The sequence below is a fragment of the Morus notabilis genome, unplaced genomic scaffold (genome assembly GCF_000414095.1).
Source record: "Morus notabilis unplaced genomic scaffold, ASM41409v2 Scaffold467, whole genome shotgun sequence".
In the NCBI taxonomy this organism is placed as follows: Eukaryota; Viridiplantae; Streptophyta; class Magnoliopsida; order Rosales; family Moraceae; genus Morus; species Morus notabilis.
Window position 1 is genome coordinate 636491 of NW_010361652.1, and position 23559 is coordinate 660049.

The 23559-nt window shown below is 32.7% G+C and overlaps 1 protein-coding gene across 1 annotated transcript; it reads left to right on the forward strand.

The window, feature by feature from the left end:
• Positions 1-18751: 18751 nt before the first annotated feature.
• Positions 18752-23274, forward strand: LOC21408762. Its single transcript, XM_024167174.1, has 12 exons — positions 18752-19024; positions 19235-19355; positions 19870-19977; positions 20078-20194; positions 20442-20697; positions 20886-21043; positions 21133-21494; positions 21608-21707; positions 21804-21863; positions 21981-22064; positions 22158-22274; positions 22797-23274. The coding sequence occupies exons 2-12, from the start codon at positions 19260-19262 to the stop codon at positions 23094-23096; spliced, it is 1758 nt and encodes a 585-aa protein (XP_024022942.1). The 5' UTR covers positions 18752-19024; positions 19235-19259; the 3' UTR covers positions 23097-23274.
• Positions 23275-23559: the final 285 nt, after the last annotated feature.

Consider the following 23559-nt stretch of genomic DNA (forward strand, 5'->3'; position numbering starts at 1 on the left):
TTCTCTAGTGGTTGCAAGAGGAAAGAAAATGAATACAAGCTAAGCTTCACAAAAGAGAGATAAATGTTGTTTAGAAGGGTGCAAGTATTGATCTATGGCACAAGAGGCTTGGCCACATCAGTGAGAAAGGACTACAACTGCTTGTTAGAAAGCAATTCCTGCCTAGTTTGCAAGGTATGCCTCTTAAAACTTGTGTTAATTGTTTAGCTGGAAAAACACATAGAGTTGCATTTCATTCACACCCTTCATCTAGAAGATTAAATATTCTTGATTTGATTCATACTAATGTCTGTTTTATGCAAGCTAAAACTCGTTTATGTGCATTCTACTTTGTGACTTTCATCGATGATCATTCAAGAAAGGTTTGGGCCACTGCTTTGAAAACTAAAGACCAGGTGCTTGATGTCTTTTTAGAAATTCATGCGAAGATTGAAAGAGAAACAAGAAAACAGTTGAAATCAGTTTGCGCTAATAATGGTGGTGAGTACAGGGGACCGTTTGAGAATTACTGCAAACTCTATGGAATCAGACTTGAGAAGACTCCAGCTAAGACACCTCAGCTTAATGGTGTAGTGGAGATATGAACAGAATAATTGAAGAAAGAATCAGGTGCATGCTTTCTCACGCAAAGCTTCCTAAGTCCTTTTAGGGGGAGGCCATGAGAACCGCAGTCGATTTGATTAATCTTTCTTCAGCAGCTGCCTTGGATGGTGATGTTCCAAATAGAGTTTGGATTAGGAAAGATGTCTCTTATGATTACTTGAGAGTTTTTTGTTACAAGGCATTCGTTCATATTCCTAAAGATGAGAGATCCAAGCTTGATGATAAGGCAAAACCGTGAATTTTCTTAGGCTATGGCCACGAGGAGTTTGGGTACAGATTATGGGATCCGGTGAACAAGAAAATTTTCAGTAGAGATGTTGTCTTCCTTGAAGACCAAGTTATTGATGATGGTAACAAGGGTGAAAAGTCTTGTTCCTCTATTGAAATTCTTGTCAATTTGGATCCAATTTCTCCACCTGTAGAGAATATTGATGAAGAGGGAGATGTCTAAGAAGATGGTGGTGATGTTATTAATGATGAAGCCCCTCTAATTGATGATGTAGAGCTAGTTGAACAAGTTGAGCAAGCACCACCAGTTGAGTCTCAGGTGAGAAGATCTATAAGATAGCGTCGTCTGCCTAGTCGATACACTACTAATAAGTATGTGATGCTCACTGATGGGGGAGAGCCAGAAACTTACCAAGAAGTTGTTTCACATTAGAAGAAGTAAGAGTGGTTTAAAGCCATGCAAGAAGAGATGAGATCATTGGGTGAGAACCACACCTATGACTTGGTGAAGTTACCTAAAGGCAAGAAAGCGCTCAAGAACAAATGAGTTTACAGGTTGAAAACTGAAAACAATAGCTCACAACTAAGGTACAAGGCAAGGTTAGTTGTGAAAGGGTTCGGTCAGAAGAAAGTTGTCTACTTTGAAGAAATATTTTCTCCTGTTATGAAGATGTCATACATCAGAGTTGTTCTTAGTCTAGCTGCCCGTTTGAATTTAGAGGTAGAGCAACTTGATGTGAAAACTGCGTTCCTTCACGGTGACTTAGAAGAGGAAATTTGTATGGAGCAACCAGAAGGGTTCAAAGTCAAGGGAAAAGAGCATCTTGTATGCAAGTTGAGGAAGATCTTGTATGGGCTCAAACAAGCACCAAGACAGTGGTACAAAAAGTTTGACTCTTTCATGACGAGTCAGGGTACACTAGGACTTCATTTGACCATTATGTGTTCATTAAGAAACACTCCAGTGATGATTTCATCATCCTTCTGCTATATGTTGATGATATGTTGATCGTCAGCCATGATGCTAACAAGATTGAGAAGCTAAAGAGAGAGTTAAGCAAGTTTTCCATGAAAGGCTTGGGATCGGCGAAACAGATACTTGGTATGAAGATCTCTCGTGATAGGAAGAATGGGAAGTTATGGTTATCTCAAGAAAGCTACATTGAAAAGGTTCTTAAAAGATTCAATATGAGTAAGGCTAAGGCTGTTTGTTCTCCACTTGCAAGTCACTTCAAGCTTACAGTTAAACAATGTCTTACAAGTGAGAAAGAAAAAGAAGAAATGAGCATAGTGCCATATGTGTCTGCAGTTGGCAGTTTGATGTATGTCATGGTTTGTACAAGGCCAGATATTGCTCACGCAATTAGAGTTGTTAGCCGATTTCTCTGTAATCCTGGAAAAGAACACTGGGCAGTAGTAAAATGAATATTGAGATATTTGAGAGGTACTTCCAGGGTGTGTTTATGCTTTGGCAGTGGTGAGCCTATTCTAGATGGGTGCACAGATTCAAACATCGAAGGTGACATTGATTTTAGGAAGTCTATTTCGGGATTCTTGATGACCTTTGCAGGGGGAACAGTCTCTTGACAGTCCAAGCTACAAAAGTGTCGCTCTATCCACCACAGAAGCTGAGTACATAGCAATTACTGAAGGTTGTAAGGAAACTTTGTAGATGAAGAGGTTTCTTGAAGAACTGGGCATGCAACAAGAGAAGTGTATTATCTACAGTGTCAGACATAGTGCTATTCACCTCTCCAAAAATTCAACATTTCATTCAAGATCCAAACATATTGATGTCAGATATCACTAGATTTGTGATGTACTTGAAGGGAAGCAGTTTCACTTAGAGAAGATCCACACCACTGAGAATGGATCAGATATGTTGACGAAGACTTTACCTAAGGAGAAACTTAAAGCTTGTAAGCAGAGAGCGGGCTTAGTTGAGCCCACCAAATGATACGAATGGGGAGTTTGTTGGGTTCCGCCCCATTTATGGGCTGGAACAAATAATGGGCTTTAAGCCTAAATGCCAAAGAAAAAAAAAATGGAAGGCATACTGCTCACGTGGGCAGCAAACCAGCAAAAAAGAAAAGAAGGAGAATTGAGAGAGGTTGACAGCCGAGGGAACCAGAGAAAGAGGTGGGAAGAAAAGGAGAGAGAGAGAGAGAAAGAGAAAAGGGGTAGGGTTTTGGTGGTTGTGCACGACGATCGAGTGGCAAAATGTTGTCGGTTTCGGCTCAAATTTGACGTGGAGAATCCTTATGGTGAGCTCTTATCATCTACCGGACTTGATTTCACATTTAGCCTCTCTTTAGGACTCTCTTGAGTACTCCTATTTTGGTGAGACCTAAGCTTTTCTTTGGTGTTTTTATTATTATCCATCTTTGATGATGATGTCTATATTGTTGGTGAACCAAGAATAATGTTTCTTGATGATATTATTGTTTAGAGCCTCTAGTTTGATTCCAGAGAGAAACTTTGTAATCCCATTGTTAGTATAGTAGAAGAAATTTAAGTGGCCTAAGGGTCATGTGATTTTTACTCTCAATTTGAAAGGTTTTCCACGCTAAAAATTAGTGTTTCATTTGTGGTTGATTATTTTGATTAATTGGTGCATTGGTTGTTTGACTTTATTGACATTTTGTTTGAGATCCTATTTTAACACACAAAGAGAGAAAGTTTTATTCCGCAATTATTAGTATTAATTTTTCCAACATTAATTAGGTAAGACATAGCTAGATTCCATTTTTCCGTAATTTTCTTCTTTCTACAATACCTAGAACGAGACCGGAACCGGATAGATATTTTACAAGGATCTCAGTATGTATATATTAGTGAGCGAACCAAACGGGGCAGTGTATTTTTCCCCTTTTTTCGCACTGGGCCTGGGCTGAAGATGGGAGTTTCTTTAGTTTGGTTCACAAGCATGCTACTTTCGAGTTCAAGGCCACAATCCGGCCCAATAACTTGACGGACCTATATCTCACGGCCTACCTGTTCATCGTTCTAACGCTGCCGTCACAAAGGTACAGGAGTAGTTATATTTGCGCCTTATAACTTTATAAATACCCCCACTAATTAATATTCTTCTAATAAAAATTTAAAAGTTCTATCTTTTTATAAATATAATTTTCATAATACTTAACTTAACCCTCACATACCCTACCAAATTTTAATCTTGATTTGATTTATAAAATAATATAATCCTTTAAACTATTAATGTCATATTTTCTTTTAAAAATATTGCGACTCCATTTACTTCTATTTATTACTTGTCTTCTTCTTTTTCTTCACAACTAGATGCGATAAAAAAAAAAAATCATATGTACAATGATGTTGATTCTTTTTGTTGTTGTTTTTGAACAATGTCTCCATAACGCAAAAACAACTAGTTGCGATTGAAAAAAATCATATACATAATGATGTTGATGCATATAAAAGCTCAAGGACTGTCATGTATTCCCATATGTATATTTATATAGTTTAGCATTTGTTGGCTCTTTAAGAAAATGCTTTCTTTTTATTTAAATTGGAACCTCCATTGAAATTTTCAAAGAATTTAATGGAGAAAATTTTAGGGTTTATGAACATAAAATTAGCTTTAGCCAGAAATGTAGGGGTATGTTTTTTTATTCCTTTAAAATTTACTTTCTAACTATAGTTAATGTAGGTGCATACTTTAATTTTTTTGGAAAAAAATGCTATTTTCATTTATAGTTAATGTGGGGTGTATAATAATAAGTTTAAATGTAATTTTAATGAAGGATAAAATTGTAATAAACATTAATTGTGAATTGGTGTGGGTATTAATGAATTTTTGGGTGGAAATATAATTATTCAGGTACAAAACGTTGGTCCATTTATAAACAAGGTCTTTTTTTTCAATGTCAAAGGTGGGTCATTGCTGGTTCATTTGCTTGAGTTATTTTGGTAAATTCTAGGAAAAAAATAGTATATTGAAAAAAAAAAAAAACTAAACTCTTTATTATTGTTTATCCAAAAGGTTGATAACTTGTATCTCAGGAAAATGAATTCATACAAGAAAACAAACGTATAAAACTAAGGCATGGCTTCGAGTAGTAATAAAGAAATGGCTAAAGTAAGATTACTAACGTGGTGGTTAGAGGGAAATAGGGAATTGTAGCCAGAATATATAATATATACGCATACATATACATACATACATATATATATATATATACACACACATATGTATAGTAGAAACCGTCACCGTTTACCTTAATATGAGCTGTCAAAAACCCAATACAAATATACAGACACAATGTATCAATTGCTGACAACGACCGCCCAATACGCAAAATTTGTGAAGTTTTCCATTGTCGTTTTCTGAATCCTTGTCTCTTTATCCATCTTTTACGCAGATAGCTGGTTTTAATATCTTTCTGTACAACAGCAAATGACTTCTTTTGAGGATCAAAAAGAAAAGGGCAAAATTAAAAAGAACAAAGGAAAAAGAATAGGTAACTTGTAAAAACCACACGATGTTTTTCGATGAGTTATAGTGATTTTCATCCCACGTGTAATGGAACTTTTCTTTGCCTTTTGTTTTTAACTTTTCCGCTCTTTTATTTCTCGTGGAAATGGAGATTGGGAATTGGTGTTGGAGACATGTTTATAGGAATTAGCTGAGATAGATAGGACCACAAACTCACTGTAAAGTTGACGAACCTTTTTTAGACGTCCAATATTAATATAAGAATAATAATAATATAATAATAATCTATATTTTATAACTTGCACTTTTGGTATGCGTAGCTAGTACTAGTACTTCAAGGTTGATAATGTTACGTGCCATGTTCAACACCACTGGACTAAGACGTTTGGTTGGAGGATTCAAACCATGTGATTCGAACTATTTTCGATTTACGTAAATTTTTTGTGAGAGAAAATACTGTAACGAGCCACGAATCATGATTTGAATCAGAAAACGAATCCCTCTACCAAACATAGCCATGAATTCAGATTCGGCTGTCGAATTAATTCAGACTTTCCAAGAACTTAATCTTCTATCTTAAAAAATTAATCTGTTAGGTAAACTGATTTTATGTTTTTATAAATTAGTATTTATTTATATGTTTAAATAATGTGGAACTCACTCTTTAATTTTATTTTATTTTATTGGTTGTCGTTACACTACTTATTTTTTATATCATATCATGGATAGTAACTAAATACTAAAAATATTTTAATAATTTATGAAATGTCAAAATTTAATTAGAGAAATAAAAAAAATATATATGAACATTGGAGAGCAAATCTTGAATCAAATTTAATTCATGGCTTAAAAATATTTTAATAATTTATGAAATGTCAAAATTTAATTAGAGAAATAAAAAATATATATATGAACATTGGAGAGCAAATCTTGAATCAAATTTAATTCATGGCAAAGAAAAGAAAAGAAGAAAAAAAAACACTGTCGGTCAAAATAACATGTGTCTAATAATAAAAAGAAACACACGGAAAATGCAAAATATAGCAAAGGCTTTTTGTCCACAAAATACACGTATAGAATGCGATTTTCAGACATGGAGAGATTTTTCGTGTCGTGTGATGAGAAGACAAAGTTACTGTGGAACAAAGTATTTGCCAAAATACGACAGCTGGCTAGGCGGAGAACCCTTTTGAAGCCTTTCTTTCAGAAAAAAAAAAAAAAAAAAAAAAAAAATTTTTTTTTTTTTTTAAAAAAAAAAAAAAAAAAAAAAAAAAGCTTTGCTTTCTTTCCTTTGTACGTCTCCAACATCTTTCTTTTATTATTATTATTTTTTTCTACAGTTAAAAGCACTACAATTGAGCTGTGTTAAGTTCAATAATTGAGATATATTGGGGTCACTTCTACAACTGCATTAGTTTTGGCGGTCGTAAAAGTTGTATATAAGACACCAAAACAAAGATGAAGCTGATCCTTGTTCACAAAGAACGATTCTGGATGTACAAACAGATTAATAATAAAGTGGTTCTCAAAGTTGAGAACTATCGTTGTTTGAGGTTTTTATTATAGTTCTTGCGGAGTTGTTCTGTACGGAATCCGTAACTTGTTTGTATTGATAATAAAAAAGAACTAATTAAGATAATTTTATTAAAATGGCACAAAGTGTTTAAATTGATAAATGATTTAAAATTTAAAAACAAGTAGACTCCAGCATGTAATAATAACGTGTTCTGATCATCTTTTGAAATTTCAGTCTCTCTTTTCTAAATTAACGCGCTTTATATATATGACGAGCTTTTGTCTAAATTTTAGTTGTGTCCTCATTGATTTGGGTTTCGTTTATTTTATCGATTCGAGTTTTGTTATAGTAAAAAATTTTTAGAAACAATCACATCTAATTTTTTTTATTACAGTAAAATTTTTTTACATAAAATCACATCTCAATTCAAATAACAAATTTGAATCAGGAAACTAAACGAGCTTACTCTACAACACTTTAAATTTAGACAACAATGTACCAAAATAAAGAATTAGTTTAAAGGTAACTTGTTATTTACTTATTTTGGTGAAAAATTAAAAAAAGTATACGCGGCAAATACCCCCAACAAATTACTACAATATTTGGGTCAGTGAAGCCAGAGTGGCTTTTGATTCTCAACTTCTCACCGCCCAGTGGGGTGAGAAAATTAAAAGACACTTTTCAGCAAGTAGCTTCTTTTGGCCCTTTCATATCAGAGTGTACTACGAAAGCTGCCGTGTGATCAATTTTTATTTTTTTTGTGGGGGCCTAAAACCTGTGTTTTCAACTTCTATTTTGGCCTGACAACACTCGCTTAAAGTAAGGGACCAGAAATCCATGGGTAGAGTTATCAGCTTTCAAAGACAGCAGGTCACTCGTGCGCCTATGCTCTATCCACCATTATATGTGCTTTAAGATTGATTCCGTTTGAAGTATCTCAAGAACATATTGTTTTTTTTTTAATCGAAATTATTAGGACAATTCTCAAAGACTGGCCAACCGAAACCGCCCTCACCCTAACTGAGAAAAGCGCCCACAAAAAACCAATAAGTTGGCCGCACATCATAACCGATTCTGTCGGTTAGTTAACCGAACTGTCTAAACATTAGATGATTCGATGATAAGGAGGTTATTTATCGACAAATCAAGTACTTTTGAGTTTAAATATTTGTGAGATTTCACGCATTTTTATTAGTTTGACGTGTTTCAGTGTGTTTTTGTAAGAATCATTAATAAATGAGAAATTAAGTGAAAATAAGGAAAAAATTGGAGTTTTAGAAGCTATCGGGATGAGCCAGGGATAGGAGGAATGACCCGCGCAAGCCACTGCGCGAAACGGGGCGAAAAATGCCCAAGATCAGCCCTGGGTAGGGGTTGGTGTGCGCCTACGTGCGCCAGCAGCGCGCCCCTCCCTATGCTGAAATGAGTAATTTGGGTCTTTTTGGCCCTTGATCAATGTTGGGAGGCCATTTTTGACCATTGGATGAGTGTGGCTGAGATTTTCTTCATGTTTGAGCATACTTAAACAAAAGAAACCTTAGTTCTCAACTTGAAGAGGATGAGATGCACAAAAATTCCTAGAGAGAGAAGCTTGGAGTTGGAGATTCTTGAAGAATGCTTGGGAGAGATTCTTGAAGATTTGAAGATTTGAAGCACATCTCCACAAGAGTTTCTCTTCCTTCTCCCTTTTCTTTGTAGTTTTTTTGTTAGTTTTTATTCTTAAATTTGTGATTTTGGTTATGGATTCCTCTATGTTGAGCTAGACTTCATATTCTAGGTCTGGATGTAGCTTTATTTGACCATGTTTGATTATCTTGTCAATTGTTAGTTTAAATTCTATTTTAATTTATTTATGTTTCTCTATACTTGATGTTTCTAATTTATGTGGCCAATGAGTTAGATAATTTTATATTGTGATTTTGATACTCGGGAGAGATTGATTTCATAGTTCAGAATTGAAAAACACAGTCTAGGTTGTTGTGAGTCAGGGAGGAGATCAACACTTAGATAATCTCGTTGAGAGTCTAGGATATTGTGAGACCGGGAGGTGATCAAGACCTTGATTATCAACTAGGATTTCGATTGTTGTGAGGCTGTGAGGTGATCGACATTTGAGTTCTAATTTAAGGGCTAAACTTAATGAGTGTATGAGTAAATGAGTTAGATAGGAATATTGATTCAAGTATTCATGCATATGACTTCGTTTGATGCTCGGGAGAGGTAACAAGGTTAGATTAGAATCCTTGATTAATGAATTGGGTGGAATTGGCTAGCAATGGTTTGATAGGATGAACATGGGAATGATAAGGTGAAGTTAAGTCCCTAGTACATTTGTGCATAAAAGTTTCCATATTTTATTTTGTTTTTGTATTTATATTTATATTTGTTCTAGTCTTATTTTTATTTCATTGAGTTCGATTACGTACATAAAGTTGAGTTACGATAATCACGGTACTTAACGGTAATTTAACACTCAATCTCTGTGAAGAAGATACTCACTCACCTTATAATATCAAAACTTAACACCGTACGCTTGCGGACAAACATTCGACATTTGGTCTAGTTTTTAGGGCTCGATTTGGGATCAAAGCGAACTGAATCCTAGGAAAAAGATGAGAAATAAGAAGAGTGATTCTCTTCTCACTCATTCCCCCACTCTATAACAATTTCACTCATAACCCTAGAATTGTGATGTCACTAGAAAACAAACACTCCTTATTTGTCGCTCTTAGGCTCTCTCTAGACCCTTGTGGTCATTGTTGTCATCCTATTCTCTTCCGTCATCATGGGTTAATTTGGACGCTTTGAAAAATATTAAGATTCATTTTTTTTATTTAAATTTTCATATAATACATGACACGTTTAGTACGCGTAATCAGAGTAGGTAAAATTCAGAACAAGTAGAATTTAGAGGAATAAATTAGAGTCATATGAGTTGTTTATGACACGTTTAGTACGCGTAATCAGAGTAGGTAAAATTCAGAACAAGTAGAATTTAGAGGAATAAATTAGAGTCATATGAGTTGTTTACTTAGGTTACAAGATGTAAAATCAGAGTTATTTTGAATATCCTTCATGCATTTACTTAAATCTATAATTGAAATAAAGTGTTATAAAATTACTTATATGTCCTTTAAGTAATTTTGTATTTCTAATTTAAAAAATAGTTTGTTCATTTATTATGTTAATGTTAATTATTATTAAAATAATAATTATAATGTTATGATAACAATAAATAAATAAATATAAATCGTGTAAATAGTACAAAAACAAAAATAGATTGTCAAATTTTGAATAAAGTAAATAAAAAATTAAATAAGGTCTCAAATTTGAAAAAAAAAAGTTATATTTCAATTGAAAAGTAAATTATATTCTTTGTTATGATAAATTTAATAATAATTAGGTTAATATTACAATATTAGGTACATAAATAATAAATATAGGTTGTCATTATTATTATTTTTTGTGTTATCTTTTTAATGCAACATTTATAAGTAAATTTAGAGGTAAGATAATAATTTAGGGTGTGTTTACCATACTTTGAATAAATATGAGGTATTAAGATTAGAAATTAAAGGAAAGTAATAAAAATGAAGATAGTATTTATCAAACTTAAAAATGGTGTATATAATTATTAAAATACCCTGTAACATACTTAAATAATCATTGAATTAAAAGTAAGTAAATTTTTGCATTCATTATCTTTTGTAGGGAACCAATATTAAAGGGATGTAAGGATTGATATTCTGTACATTCTCATTTCCTATATTATTTGACACTTGATAGTGTAACGACCCACACATCCATTTAGTATGATATTGTTTACTTTGAGTTTAAGTCCGCACGATTTTACTTTTGGTTTTCAGCCTAAAAGGCCTTATACTATTGGAAGGTGTTGTCTTTCCTTACAAACCATTACAGGCTTTGATACTATCAGTAACAACCCACATCTCCCCTTAGTATGATAGGAAAATTATATTTGCACCTACCAAATTTATAAATACGCCCATTAAATTATAATATTTAATACTACAGTTTTATCCTTCAGTAAAATTACAATAAAACCATATTAGGGATACACCCACAAATTTTTTTTTGGGTGAATACACCCACATTAAAAATATGTTTTTAATGAAATTTCATCTCTTTCCTTAAAAAAATCTATAAGGAAATTATTGTTTTCTTTTCTTTTTGCTAGTAAAACTGTAAGGGAATTATTGCTGTTCAAATAAAAATACAGTCAACCTTAATTCTTAATTCTTATATGTGAACCGTAAAATTATTTTCATAAATTCTCTCCCAAGAAATAGTTGAAACACTAATTGAGATCTAAAAAGAAAAGATGTCTCCCATGAAATCAATGAATGTTAAAGTAGGTTTTTCTGTGTGTGTGTGTGTTCTTTTCTTCTTCTTTATGAAATTTTTTCGCTTCTCCAATCACTTTTCCGTCTGATCTTACAAGCAAATTAAACGAAATTTGAGCTATAATTTTGAGTTAAACCCTTACCGATAACTTTATCGCGTAAATTTCTTAATTTTGTGATGGAGTTAGCATACCGTGGTATGCTATTGTCCATTTTGGGTCTAAATCCACACGCTTTTACTTTTAGGGTTCACCTTAAAAGACCTCATGATATTGGGAGGTGGTGTCATTTCTTATAAAACATCACATATATCTATTTTCAGGCGATGCGACACTACATAACTTACCCTATTTTGGCTCTTTTTGCCTCCAGAGATTTATGGTTGTCACAACTAGACTCTTGTTTGAGGAATAACTCCTAGTTTTCTATTTGCTTTTTATATGAAACACTAAACGCACCCTTAATATTACTATCGGGATTGTGAGTGTAAATTCGAAAGGCTTAATTAGATTGTCAATTCTATTTCTCAATCCTAATTTTATTGGAGCCCACCAATCTCACTCCTATTCTATGATTAAAAAAAAAAAGAGCAAATAAATATGAGGTTGACTCTCTTATTCTCCACTTCTATTCTCTAATAAGTAAATATGCCATAGTTTTTTGTTTTTGTTTTTTTTTTTTGACATGCCTAAATATTAAGAGTTAAGTTTTTTTTTTTTTTTTTTTTTTTTTTTTTGTCCTAAAAAAAATAAAAGGTAATTTTTTTTTTTTTTTTTTTTTTTTTTTTTTGGTAAATTATGCTTGTGCGGTATTTTATTTGTATTTTGATGGTTTAAGGTTGCGTGGTATAAGTTCTCCAACTGCTTATGTGTTTTTTTTTCCTTTCTTTATTTGATTTGTGAACTGTAAATCATTGAAACTTATGTGTATGTGATATTCATATATTGAATTTTCAGATTTGTGAATATGTGACTCGTGATTATATGTCAAAGTTTATTTTGTGATTTTCAATACGTGATTTATGAATGTGTATATTAATTTGGGAGATTTTTAGTGTGTGATTGAGTGATGGTGTGTTTGTGTTGTTACTTGTTATGTAATTGGATTTGTAGATCCTAAAGAACAATAACAGTGTCTACTCATGATGGTTAGTATGCATGATCTAATTTCTTTTTTTTCCCCCCCAACAATAGCCATATTCATGATATCTTTGTAGGAGCGTAATCTCCAAGCATGTTGAAGCACTGATTTGTGTGAAAAGTTGGTTGAGTGCCATGGCCAGAAAAAGAATAATGAACTTGTAATTCTTAAATAATACATGGATGAAGTTGAAAGTTTTGAAGATTAGTTATGAAGTTGTCATAGATGATACAATATTAACAAAACTTAATAAAATTTTCTGACGATTAATAATTATAACTACCGATAACTTTCTTTTTTTTTTCCCCCTATCTTACTTAAAAAATTCTCTGTATAAATTTAACAGGGAGATTTATAAAAAAGAAGAAAAGGGGGTATTGGCAGCTTTGGATAAGCTTTGAGTGAAAGAGCTGGGGTGGTACAATGATTTTAGATAGTGGCATGACCTTCAACTCTTTTACCCCATCAAAGTCCTTATATTGCTTTTAGAAACGCTCATAACCTTTGTGCACTTTATTTGTAGGCATGTTTTTCTGCCTTAAACGACAGGTAGGGTAAAGCTTACCACTGCAGAAATAGGGCACCATATATAATGATCAGCCCCTACATGGGAAATCTATGATCAGAATTCTTCTACTTCTCCCAAAATTGAATCATTTCCCTGCTTGCCCTGGGCACTAATTTTTATGACACATTAATAGCTCTGATCCACAAATATTTGAAGGTTTTTTTATAATAAAAAAAAAAAAAAAAGGAACATCATATTTTTTTTCCGTTGGATCATGGGTTTGCTTGATCCAACGGCTGGGCATAATTGAAAAACATCACCAAAATTGAAGCAGATTGCCACCCATAGGAGTGCGACACGGTGACGTCATGGCACAGAAAATTTTCCTCTTAGGCACAATTTTTTTTAATTTTTTTTTAATTTTGTGTGTGGATAATTCGTAGGCACAAGTTATACATTCAAATTTGGTTCATTAAGATATATAACATTACTTTACTAAACAATAACTAATGGCACATGATAAAATTTGATTAATCTGCCAAACAAAGCCTTAGCAATATATGCTTAAGGAAAAAAAAAAAAAAAAAAAAAAGTCTTGGCAACAAAGAACTTTTTATTATGCGAAAAAGCCTATGGTAAAAGTTAATTTCTTTTACTTTACTTAATCCCCCTTTAATTGCTCTTTTGTTGTCCCTTTTATTCTTAAAAAAATAAATATAACCCATAAGGACCTAAAGGCCAATTGTTTATCCATATGATTAAGATAGAGAGTACTTATTGATTTATCATGACAAGAACTCATTCACAATTCATTGCAACTTCTGGACTAATTAATTATTAGAGTCCAGCAGAATTAGCTCAGCATTTAATTTTCAAATTCCTAGCTAACCAAGTACTCTTTCATATGGTAAGCCTGTCAAAATCATATATAATTGCTAACGAGGCAAACCCCTTCAAGATAATCTTAATCACTCATTCAAGAAAAAAAATCTAATATTAATTATGACCGATCACTCTTTATCAAATATCTTGAACAACTATATTAATTTAGGGCTGTTTATTTCGCTGATTCGAGTTGAGATGTGATTTTATGTGAGAGCGTTTTACTGTAGCAAAAAAAAAAATGGCTGTCTCTGAGAATTTTTTACTGTAGCAAAACTCGAATTCTAAATTCGAATCGGTGAAATGAACGGGACCTTAATCTCATTCTTAATTAACAGACAAGAAGTGCCACGGTCCTTTATATGTATGTATATATGCATGCAAGTATATGTATATATATATATATATAATTATAATTATATCCTAATTTCATGGAGATTAATAGTGTTTCTTTTTTTTTAACTTGTTATCAACATATACATTTTAGACGAGATATAATATTCATCTTATTATATATATATATATATATCACTACAGGTAGCAAGCAAGCATGTCTCTTTGTTCCTGATGTCCCCACATGAACTGTAATATCTTGTCCTTAGCGTCGGTTAATTCCTGATCATCAAACTCAAATCCATAAACAGAACGAATCCAATGCACCAACTATGTCCATCCATCCATATGCGTGATCCTTCCATATCATTTTAATTGGTTATGTTTGGTCAAACCTGGAATTTTTAAGTCAAATTCAGAACTACTTCCACACTATACGGATGCATATTATATATAAATTAATCTACGGTTATAACACACACACACACTCTTGCATATATGTGTATATATATGTACATATGTTTGTGTATATATATACATATATATATATATAAGTAGATCCCTCAACTTTATATGAATTTTAGTTGGACTCTTCTATATATCTTGACTGTCCCTCGGAAGCAGCTAGCTAGATCTTCATAACGAATAATTAAAAAACATAATATATATATTAGAATATTTGATAAACTGTCTTTATATGAAGTCCGAGTACTTTTAACTCATTTGTGATGATATATTAATAATAAACGTCCATAGTTTATTATGATACATACATAACTACATTTTATATATATATATATATATATATAGACACACACACCTTATTGGTAGAGAGAGCTACATTGGTGTTACCTTGTCCCCGCGATCGAGAGTTGGAGAGAAAACGGACAACTATATCATATGAGCGGGTAAAGAAAAACAAGACCTTGCCAATAATAATAACTGTAGATGATGATGGCTCACCTATTCCGTTAGATTTTACTCCATTGTCACCAACACGTTGTAGTTATATATGTGTATTAACTCAATGCAGGTTATAATCATTTTAGTGCCTGTAAAAGAAAATGCCATTATTGTTTTAGTTAATTTTACCAATAATTGTCTTCATAGTCAATTAAATAGTCATGTATTTTCCTATAAAACGTTACAAAAGAAACTTCATGATATTCCTTTCAGAACAATAACACGTGTCATATAAACATAAACATTTGAGGTCAATCCTCAAGTTTGTTGACGCTCAAACACAAACATGTAATTTTAGTAAACTGAAATTAAAAATTTAAATTGGAGAACTGAACGAGGCCTTAAACTCCTAACATGGTTGATGGTTTTCTTCCATTCCTATCGAAGGAGGTCTACCCTCTATATGTCCACATGTCGGTGGTAGGTCGAGGGTACCCACTCATTTTTTGATATTTATGTATCAACAAGGTCCTTTGGGTTATATCAAGGTCCAATCTTGAGAGGGAATATTTTTAGTATCAAAAGAGACGTGTCACATAAATTGACCTTGAGAAAAATAATTCCCTAACACTTTTTTTTTTTAATTTGAGTTTAGCTAGTTAATCTCTTGAATAGAAGTTAAAAGTACCGAAAGCTAATACACATGCCACACCCCATGGTTCAAAAGGAATGATGTGTGCGTATATAAATCAACTAATTAATTAACGTTATTTATTAAGACACAATTATAATATGAGTAACAAATTTGTTTATTATTATTATTTCTATACATTGATTGCTTTCGAGTGGGTTGTTCATGATCAATAGAATATTGTGAGCTTGAACCCTGTTTGAAGGAAAATTTATAAACTCACGCGCCAATTAGCTGAGCCTATGTGGTTAAAGATAGTTACTATAACTCAATTTAATTAATATCTTAAAAAAATAGACAAGTTCTTTTTGGATAGTTACTATAACTCAATTTAATTAATATCTTAAAAAAAAAGAGACAAGTTCTTTTTGGATAGTACAACATAGTATTAAAAATTTATATTAAGTTTGTTAATTACATAATTAACAGTATATAATCACTGTAGAATTCCGTAACGAAGGTTCTTTGTGTACATTTTTTCGATTTTTTTTTTAAAATCTACAAGTACTATAACAATTGACCAGAGTGTACTGATGCAAAATAATTAATTTCTTTAGTGGATTGAATTGTAATTACACATGTATGTGGAAAAATGGACACCAGTGTATATAAAACGCTCTTGCAATCAAAAGGACGAAATTGCCCCTCGTAGCAACGTCATATTCGAGGTCTCTTTTGTAGAAGTCATTGTCATTTCACATTCGTTAGGATAAAGTTACATGTATAAATAGTGAAGATTCGTGAATCCCTCAAATCAAAATTACAATAATTAATGCTTATCAGTAATATAATTCAAACATATATATAATTAAATGGACCAAAATTAAATAAAGTTCTTGTTCATGCGTCACGTGGGATGTGGGTGGTGAAAAGTCTATTTCTTTTGATTTAATTAGTTAAGTTTAGGTCAGATTCAGATTGTCTCCTTAATAATCACATTTTTATTTTTTTCAAATAATCACACTTCTTGAAAGTAATTAATAATACATAGTTACAGCCCGATCATCATTGTCAGTTGTCACTCACTTGCACATCATGATAGCTTCCCTTCAACACAACCATTCTATTTCAGGAACTATTTAATATTACTAGTAAAATATATTATCATACAAGTACTCTTCATTTATCATCTAATCTGAAAATTAAAGATTAATCTCTTCTTAAACTTGTTAAAAAAATTTGATCTTTTGTTGAAGTATTTTTTGTTAAGCTTACGGACAAATATTTAATAGTCATATTTTATACAAATGTAATTAATTTAATCTCTGTTTCTTCCTAAATTTTGACAGTAGCATAACAGGATAACTTTTTAGTAACAACTGCTATAAATTTCCCCAAACAAAAGATTTTAACTTTTGTTTGTAAGTTTAGGAACAACTGTCTTCATTCTAAATTTTTATAAGAGGTTTCTGACATAAAAAAATCAGGGTTAATCATAGGATTAGTCCCATAATAGTTTGTGTATGACTCAGATTATATCAATATAATATATTCCACAAATTTTCTCGTAATCAAACAAAAAATTATGATAATATCCCAGGGAAAAAAAAAAAAAAACATAATCAATAATAATGCGCTTAGCAGGTATCGGTAAAAATATCTTTCTTACTTTTTTTCCCCTCCATATTTGCATACACATCAAAGTACTAATTACAGGCTAAACCACTAAAGCTTGCATGCATAATAAGAAAACCTTTTTCCATCATTGCATGATAATACAAATTTGACCCTGAAAAACATGATGATAATACTAATTTGACTAGTGAACTCTTGCTCTAATATTCCTGATTGGTCTTGTCGCCATTATAATTCCCTTTTCATAACAACAAGAAACAGTCACTTCCACATTCTCTTTCCTTTTGTATGTAAAAGAAAGTCCAAAATTTCTTAATTCTCAAAATAATATAACTAAACAATGACTGGATTAATAACGAAATAGTAAATAGCAACATGAAATGCGCTTGAAAAAAGGAAATACACTTGAGGAATAAAATAACACAATAAAAGAGCATAAAACAGTAATATTATGAATCAAAGAAACAGAATAACGAAAATGTTTTTTTTATGTGTCCCAGTGAGCCTTGGAAATGCCCTTTTAAAAAAATTTTTTTTTTTTTTTTTCCAAAGTTGAAAAACCAATATAGTTGGCAAGCATGTGGTTTGGGCAGCTTTTGCCTTCAAGAAAAACCATCCCATCTCCTTATTTAATGATCCAACTCATATGCTTCATCTTCTTCACCCCTCCAAAACCACGTTTTTTTTTTTTTTTTTTTTTAATTTTAAGAATTTTAAGCTCTGAATATTATTACTTTTGGAGACAGCCCCATTGTCTCATAAAAATGTGAGCATAAATGGGAAACCTAGAACAATTTGGTACCCCCACAATTTGGTTCTCCTTTAAATCTCTAGGCTTCATTTTAGTCTCCATATTCATGGTAGGAGTGAACAAGGGGGGAAAAAAGAAGCTCAAAAAATTTCTGAATATTACCAACAGAAAGGAAAAAAAAAAGAAAAAGAAAAGTAGCTCAAGCTTGCATGGTAGGACATACTTATTAGTACAACGACTGTTTTTCAAAGTCCTATCTCACTTTGACATTATATAAAACTTCACTAATACGCAAATTTTGTAGATTTTCATCAAATTCTTTCGAATTACACATTTTCTTTTTTATGTAAATATTGATTTTTTTTCTTTTATATAAAAATAATACAATTATGATATTATATGACATACATTATCTATTACAGAAGTTTCCACTTATATGGATAAAAAATAATCACTAACCAAGACTATAATTTTACAAGCAACACAGCAGGCAGAAAACACACACACACACACACAGATATATATATATATATTACATACATATATATTTTTTTAATCATCGAAAGAAATTGCACGTTTATTCATGATGAGGCGGAATGGAGATATTGGTAGAGACCAAAGTGCGCGTGCTGTGCTTGTGACAAGTGACCTCCGATTTGCACTTTTACCTCTTTTTCATCTTTTAACTTTCACTATCTTACCCAATCACTTTTCTCTCTCAATTCACTCACTATCTCCATCCCATTGACATATCAATCTTTTAACAAAGCGGTGCAACTTGTAAAAAAGACGTAACAACAACAACAACAACAACAACAACATAGCTCTTACTAGTCCCAGTTTCCCTCCCTCCTTTTACATCTACCTTGTACTGCTCTCTCTCTCCTCTCTCTCTCTCTCTCTCTCTCTCTCTAAGCCTACGAACAGTTCTATTCAGTTTTCGCTTCTTACAAGGCATTTTCTCACCTGGGTTCGGCAGAGAAATGGACGAAAATAAGAGTTCCAACACTGGAGGGTGATGGAAATTGGAATGATAACCAAAAACTTCTCTCACTCTAATACTTGTCGTTTAAGGTCTGAGCCTGAGATCTCCATATATGGAAATTTCAACACCGTTTTGTATTTAATAACTATGCTCGGTGGCTTTGTTATTTGTTTTCTTTCACTTATAAGCCTTTTCTCTCTCTTTTTTTTCTTTTTTTTTTTTTCTCTTTGTTCTGTTGTGAATTTAATGAGCGTTATTGAATTGGGTTTTCATTTGTTTGTTTTGTCTTGGCCTTGCAGATTTCAATAATACAGTTTTTGAAAGATGAATACCAAAACAAGAACTACTACTACTATTACGACTGCTACTAGGCTTCAGCCAGGGAAAACAGCTCCGACATTGAAGAATAGTAGTGAAAAAGTAATGATCATGTCATGATTTATTCTGAAAACGCATAAATGGGGTCCTGTTTAATTCTTTTTATTGTAATAAATATGTGTTTGAAAAACGATTTATTCTATTATTTTGGAGTCTGATAAGAGCTGAGTGTAATTATGAGATTTTGAGCCTTTTCTTGAAACGGTTTTTTTGGGTCAAAATTTATGGTTTCAAAATCAATGAGGAAGCTCAGAGATTGCTGACTTCTTGGTATAAATCCAAGATTTGAGTCTTACCATTTTCTTCCCAAAAAAAGAAAAAAAAAACGAAAAAGAAAAAAAAAATCAGTATTTTTCTTCCATCCCAGGCAATTCAGTGTAGTAGACAAGATTTTCATGGAAAAGTATATTCTTTTCTTTCAAATTCCTCTTCTTGTTTCGGAATCCGATCCATATCCACGTGGAGAATTCTTAATTTTATTCTCTCTTCTTTATATCCTTCAAATTATTCTTGTCTGCAACATTTTTCTGGAAGCTAATTCTGGTTTCTTCCAAAGGAGAAGGTAGTCGAAATGCAAGAGAGCAAACTCAGAGAAAAGACCACAAAATCACCCAACAATGGACGAGCCTCAAGCAGAGAAAGAAAACTTGCTTTACAACAAGATGTGGGCTTTTTTTATTCTTCTGAATTCTTCATTTCCCTTTTAATTTACTTGTCAATAAATTGTTCAATTCTTCTAATATTTATGTATATATTTGTTTCAGGTTGATAAGCTGAAGAAGAAGCTCAGACATGAAGAAAGTGTTCACAGAGCACTTGAAAGGGCTTTCAATAGGCCATTGGGAGCTTTGCCACGTTTGCCTCCTTATCTCCCTCCTTATGTTAGTACTACTTTTTTTTTTTTTTTTTTACTTAAAATTTTCTTAATTCCACATTTCCGAATTCAAATGTGAAAAGTTAGCGATGTTGTCAACACTATTAGTCAACATAAATTTGAGTTCTGAATCGTGGATTTCTCACGATCGGGACGAATAACTCTGTTCTATTTGCTTTAGTTTGTCACCAAAAGTTTCCCCAAGAAGATTGCAAAATTTGACAATGAACAGTTATTGTTGCAACTTTGTGTAGACATTGGAACTTCTAGCTGAAGTGGCTGTTCTTGAAGAGGAGGTGGTTAGGCTTGAAGAGCAAGTTGTGCATTTCAGGCAAGACTTGTACCAGGAAGCTGTGTACATTTCCTCCTCAAAGAGGAACATTGAGAACTCAGCCGATTCGCATGATCCGCGCCCGGTGAAGAGTCCCAGACCAGAGCTTCCAAAGTTTCTATTGGCTCCTATGGGGAATTCTGCTACAACTCGGACAAAGCACCTTCGGACGAATTCTGGTGAGCTATATTATTTCTGTTCTTGTGTCTATTGGAAAAAGGGGAAATTAATTTTGTCCTATTTACAATCAGTAAACTAACATGGTATCAGAGAATGTATTGACTCACCTTACGTATTGATAATATGACATTTTCAACTGTTATGTGATTTGGCCTTGAAAATGATTTTTTATGTTTTCTTTTTTTAGATGATAGGCAGGGGAAGGAGAACCAATCCTGCACTAATTCGACAAAGAACAGCAAGGGATCGTCGATCCACAAAAGCCAGACGATGAGGGCATCAGTGAAGAGACCACCGGCAGATCAGAAATCAGCAGAGAAGAGTTCAGATCCTCAAAAGTTACAGGTAATGTACTATGGTCTACCAAAGTTCATTAGGTGTTTTAGAAAATTGGTGGTGCATTAAAATGAACATGTCATTTGCTGAACGTCCAGTTAGAATCCAGAGTGACAGACAATGAAAGTGCAGAAGCAAGAACTTGTACTGTTCAGGAAACTAAGGTTTCAGAGGATGACAGTCCGAATAGAATTTCAGAAAATATAATGAAGTGCTTGTGCAACATTTTTTTGCGAATGAGTTCGGTGAAGAATCGGGGTGGTGATGAGAGCTGTCCTACCTTCTCCAATTTAGCTACTCAAGAAAGCAAGGAGAAAAGAGAGTTTGGAGATCCATATGGTATTACTTCAGAATTTGGGAAGAGAGACATTGGTAAATATAAGCAATTCTTGTCGATTGATGCTAGCTCGATCAATCTAAATCGAACGGCAAATTCTTTGTTCTTGCTTCGTAGATTGAAGTAAGTACTCCACGTCAAATGAACTGTTTGATTTATCAATTCTCCATAATTTTTTTTTTTCTTTCTGTAACAAGAATAGAATCTAATATATCTTTTATTCTCTGAATTTTCAGACTACTATTTGAGAAACTTGCTTCTGTCAATTTAGAGAACCTTTCCCATCAAGAGAAGCTTGCTTTTTGGATCAACATCTACAATTCATGCATGATGAATGTAAATATAGGAGACCATATCAACTTGTTACAAGTTTTATGCTCTTTCATGTATATTTACAAAGTTGCCTTCATTAACTATTTACTATGGTTTCAGCCATTCCTGGAACATGGAATTCCAGAGAGCCCTGAAATGGTTGCTGCCCTGATGCAAAAGGTATGGTCTATTACGGAAACATTTATTCGACTATATCGAATTTCTTACGAACCAAATTCAACATGTAAGTCGTGCGGTGGATAATGATTTATAACGGTTCTGTTTCTTGTCAATCAGGCAATAGTTAATGTGGGGGGACACCTGCTAAATGCAATAACTATTGAACATTTCATCTTGAGATTGCCTTACCACTCCAAATATGTAAGTGGTCCTTCCAACTTCCATACATACAGTATTGAATGTTTTCATCATCACGAACATCATATAGTTTCCTAACTTCTTAGTGCCCACCAGACCTTTTCTAAGGGTGCAAAAAACGATGAGAAGACCGCAAGAAGCATTTTCGGGTTGGAGTTATCCGAGCCATTGGTGACATTTGCGCTATCCTGTGGAAGCTGGTCCTCTCCTGCTGTAAGTTTGTTGATAGAGTTAGTTGTGTTCATTACAACAAGTTTCTTCATTGATTCCAAGTTCAGTACCACAATGCATTAATGGCACATTTGCAGTACTTTTTCACTTTTTTACCGCCTCTCCTGAACTTCTAAATGAATTAATACTTTCGGTTGGCTATGATAGACACTCCCCATTTAGACCTTAAATTGAATTTGAGAACAGTAGCCATCATACTTGCTGAAAAGTTTCCCTTTTAGGTTCTTTTTAACATTTTCTGTTATACTAGGGGCAAAATGGTCATTTCATAAACATCAATTTCATTTCACCTTTGTTACTAAAGTTGATGACAAGGCTTAAAACTGATTATTTACAAGATTATTCTAAATTACTAATAATTTAATGACCAAAATGCTACTTTCGAATTGTTTCGAAAGTTACTAATCGTGCATAATGTGTCTATCCTCGCCTGAGCTACTACCATTTTACGTATAATTTTCTCTCCGATTCCGATTACTGACATTTGGTTTCTACCAAATGCAGGTGAGAGTCTACAGTGCAGCTCAGGTTGAGAATGAACTGGAAGTGGCAAAGAGAGAGTACTTAGAGGCTGCAGTGGGAATTTCATCAAGCAAATTCAAAATCCCAAAGCTATTGGATTGGTATTTACTTGACTTTGCAAAGGACTTGGAATCACTTCTTGATTGGATCTGCCTTCAGCTACCAAGTGAACTAGGAAAAGAAGCTCTCAAGTGTCTTGAGAGAGGGAAAATTCAGCCCCTTTCACAGTTTGTCCATATTATGCCATACGATTTCAATTTTAGGTACCTTTTATACGCATAGTTAATATTTTTTATTCATTCATTTTTTCTTTTTTTTTTTTTTTTTAATTTTGGGTCTTACATGATTTTAAGGGTAATGGGGTTATTACAATTTTGTACACAGCAATAAAGAAACTATAGCAAAATAAATGTATAATCTTCTCTCCCTTGTAAGTAACTAAGAGTTGACTTCATGTTATTCTGCCACAATTAATTAATTATATGAAAATATATATTTTATGTTTACTCAGTGAAGGGTTATATGAAATATGACAATTTCTTGAGTAACCTGTCTTATAGCATATATTAAATGTGGAGTAGATTTTTTTGAAAAATAAACAATAACAAATTATTCATCAATTATCACTTGGAAAATACTAGCAATACTTGAATAAAAACTAAAATAAAAGGCAATGCCCATTTAATAGCAGCAGAATCTGGTCCTTTCTTTCCCTCAGAGGAAAAGGAAGAAAAAAAAAAAAAAA

Bases quoted from the DNA above. Each gene is read 5' to 3' on its own strand.
- LOC21408762 (XM_024167174.1), top strand. From the start codon at position 19,260: ATGAATACCAAAACAAGAACTACTACTACTATTACGACTGCTACTAGG. The intron at 19,356-19,869 runs GTAATGATCATG...TTTCTTCCAAAG, and splicing joins TGAAGAATAGTAGTGAAAAA to GAGAAGGTAGTCGAAATGCA. The intron at 22,275-22,796 runs GTAAGTTTGTTG...TACCAAATGCAG, and splicing joins GAAGCTGGTCCTCTCCTGCT to GTGAGAGTCTACAGTGCAGC.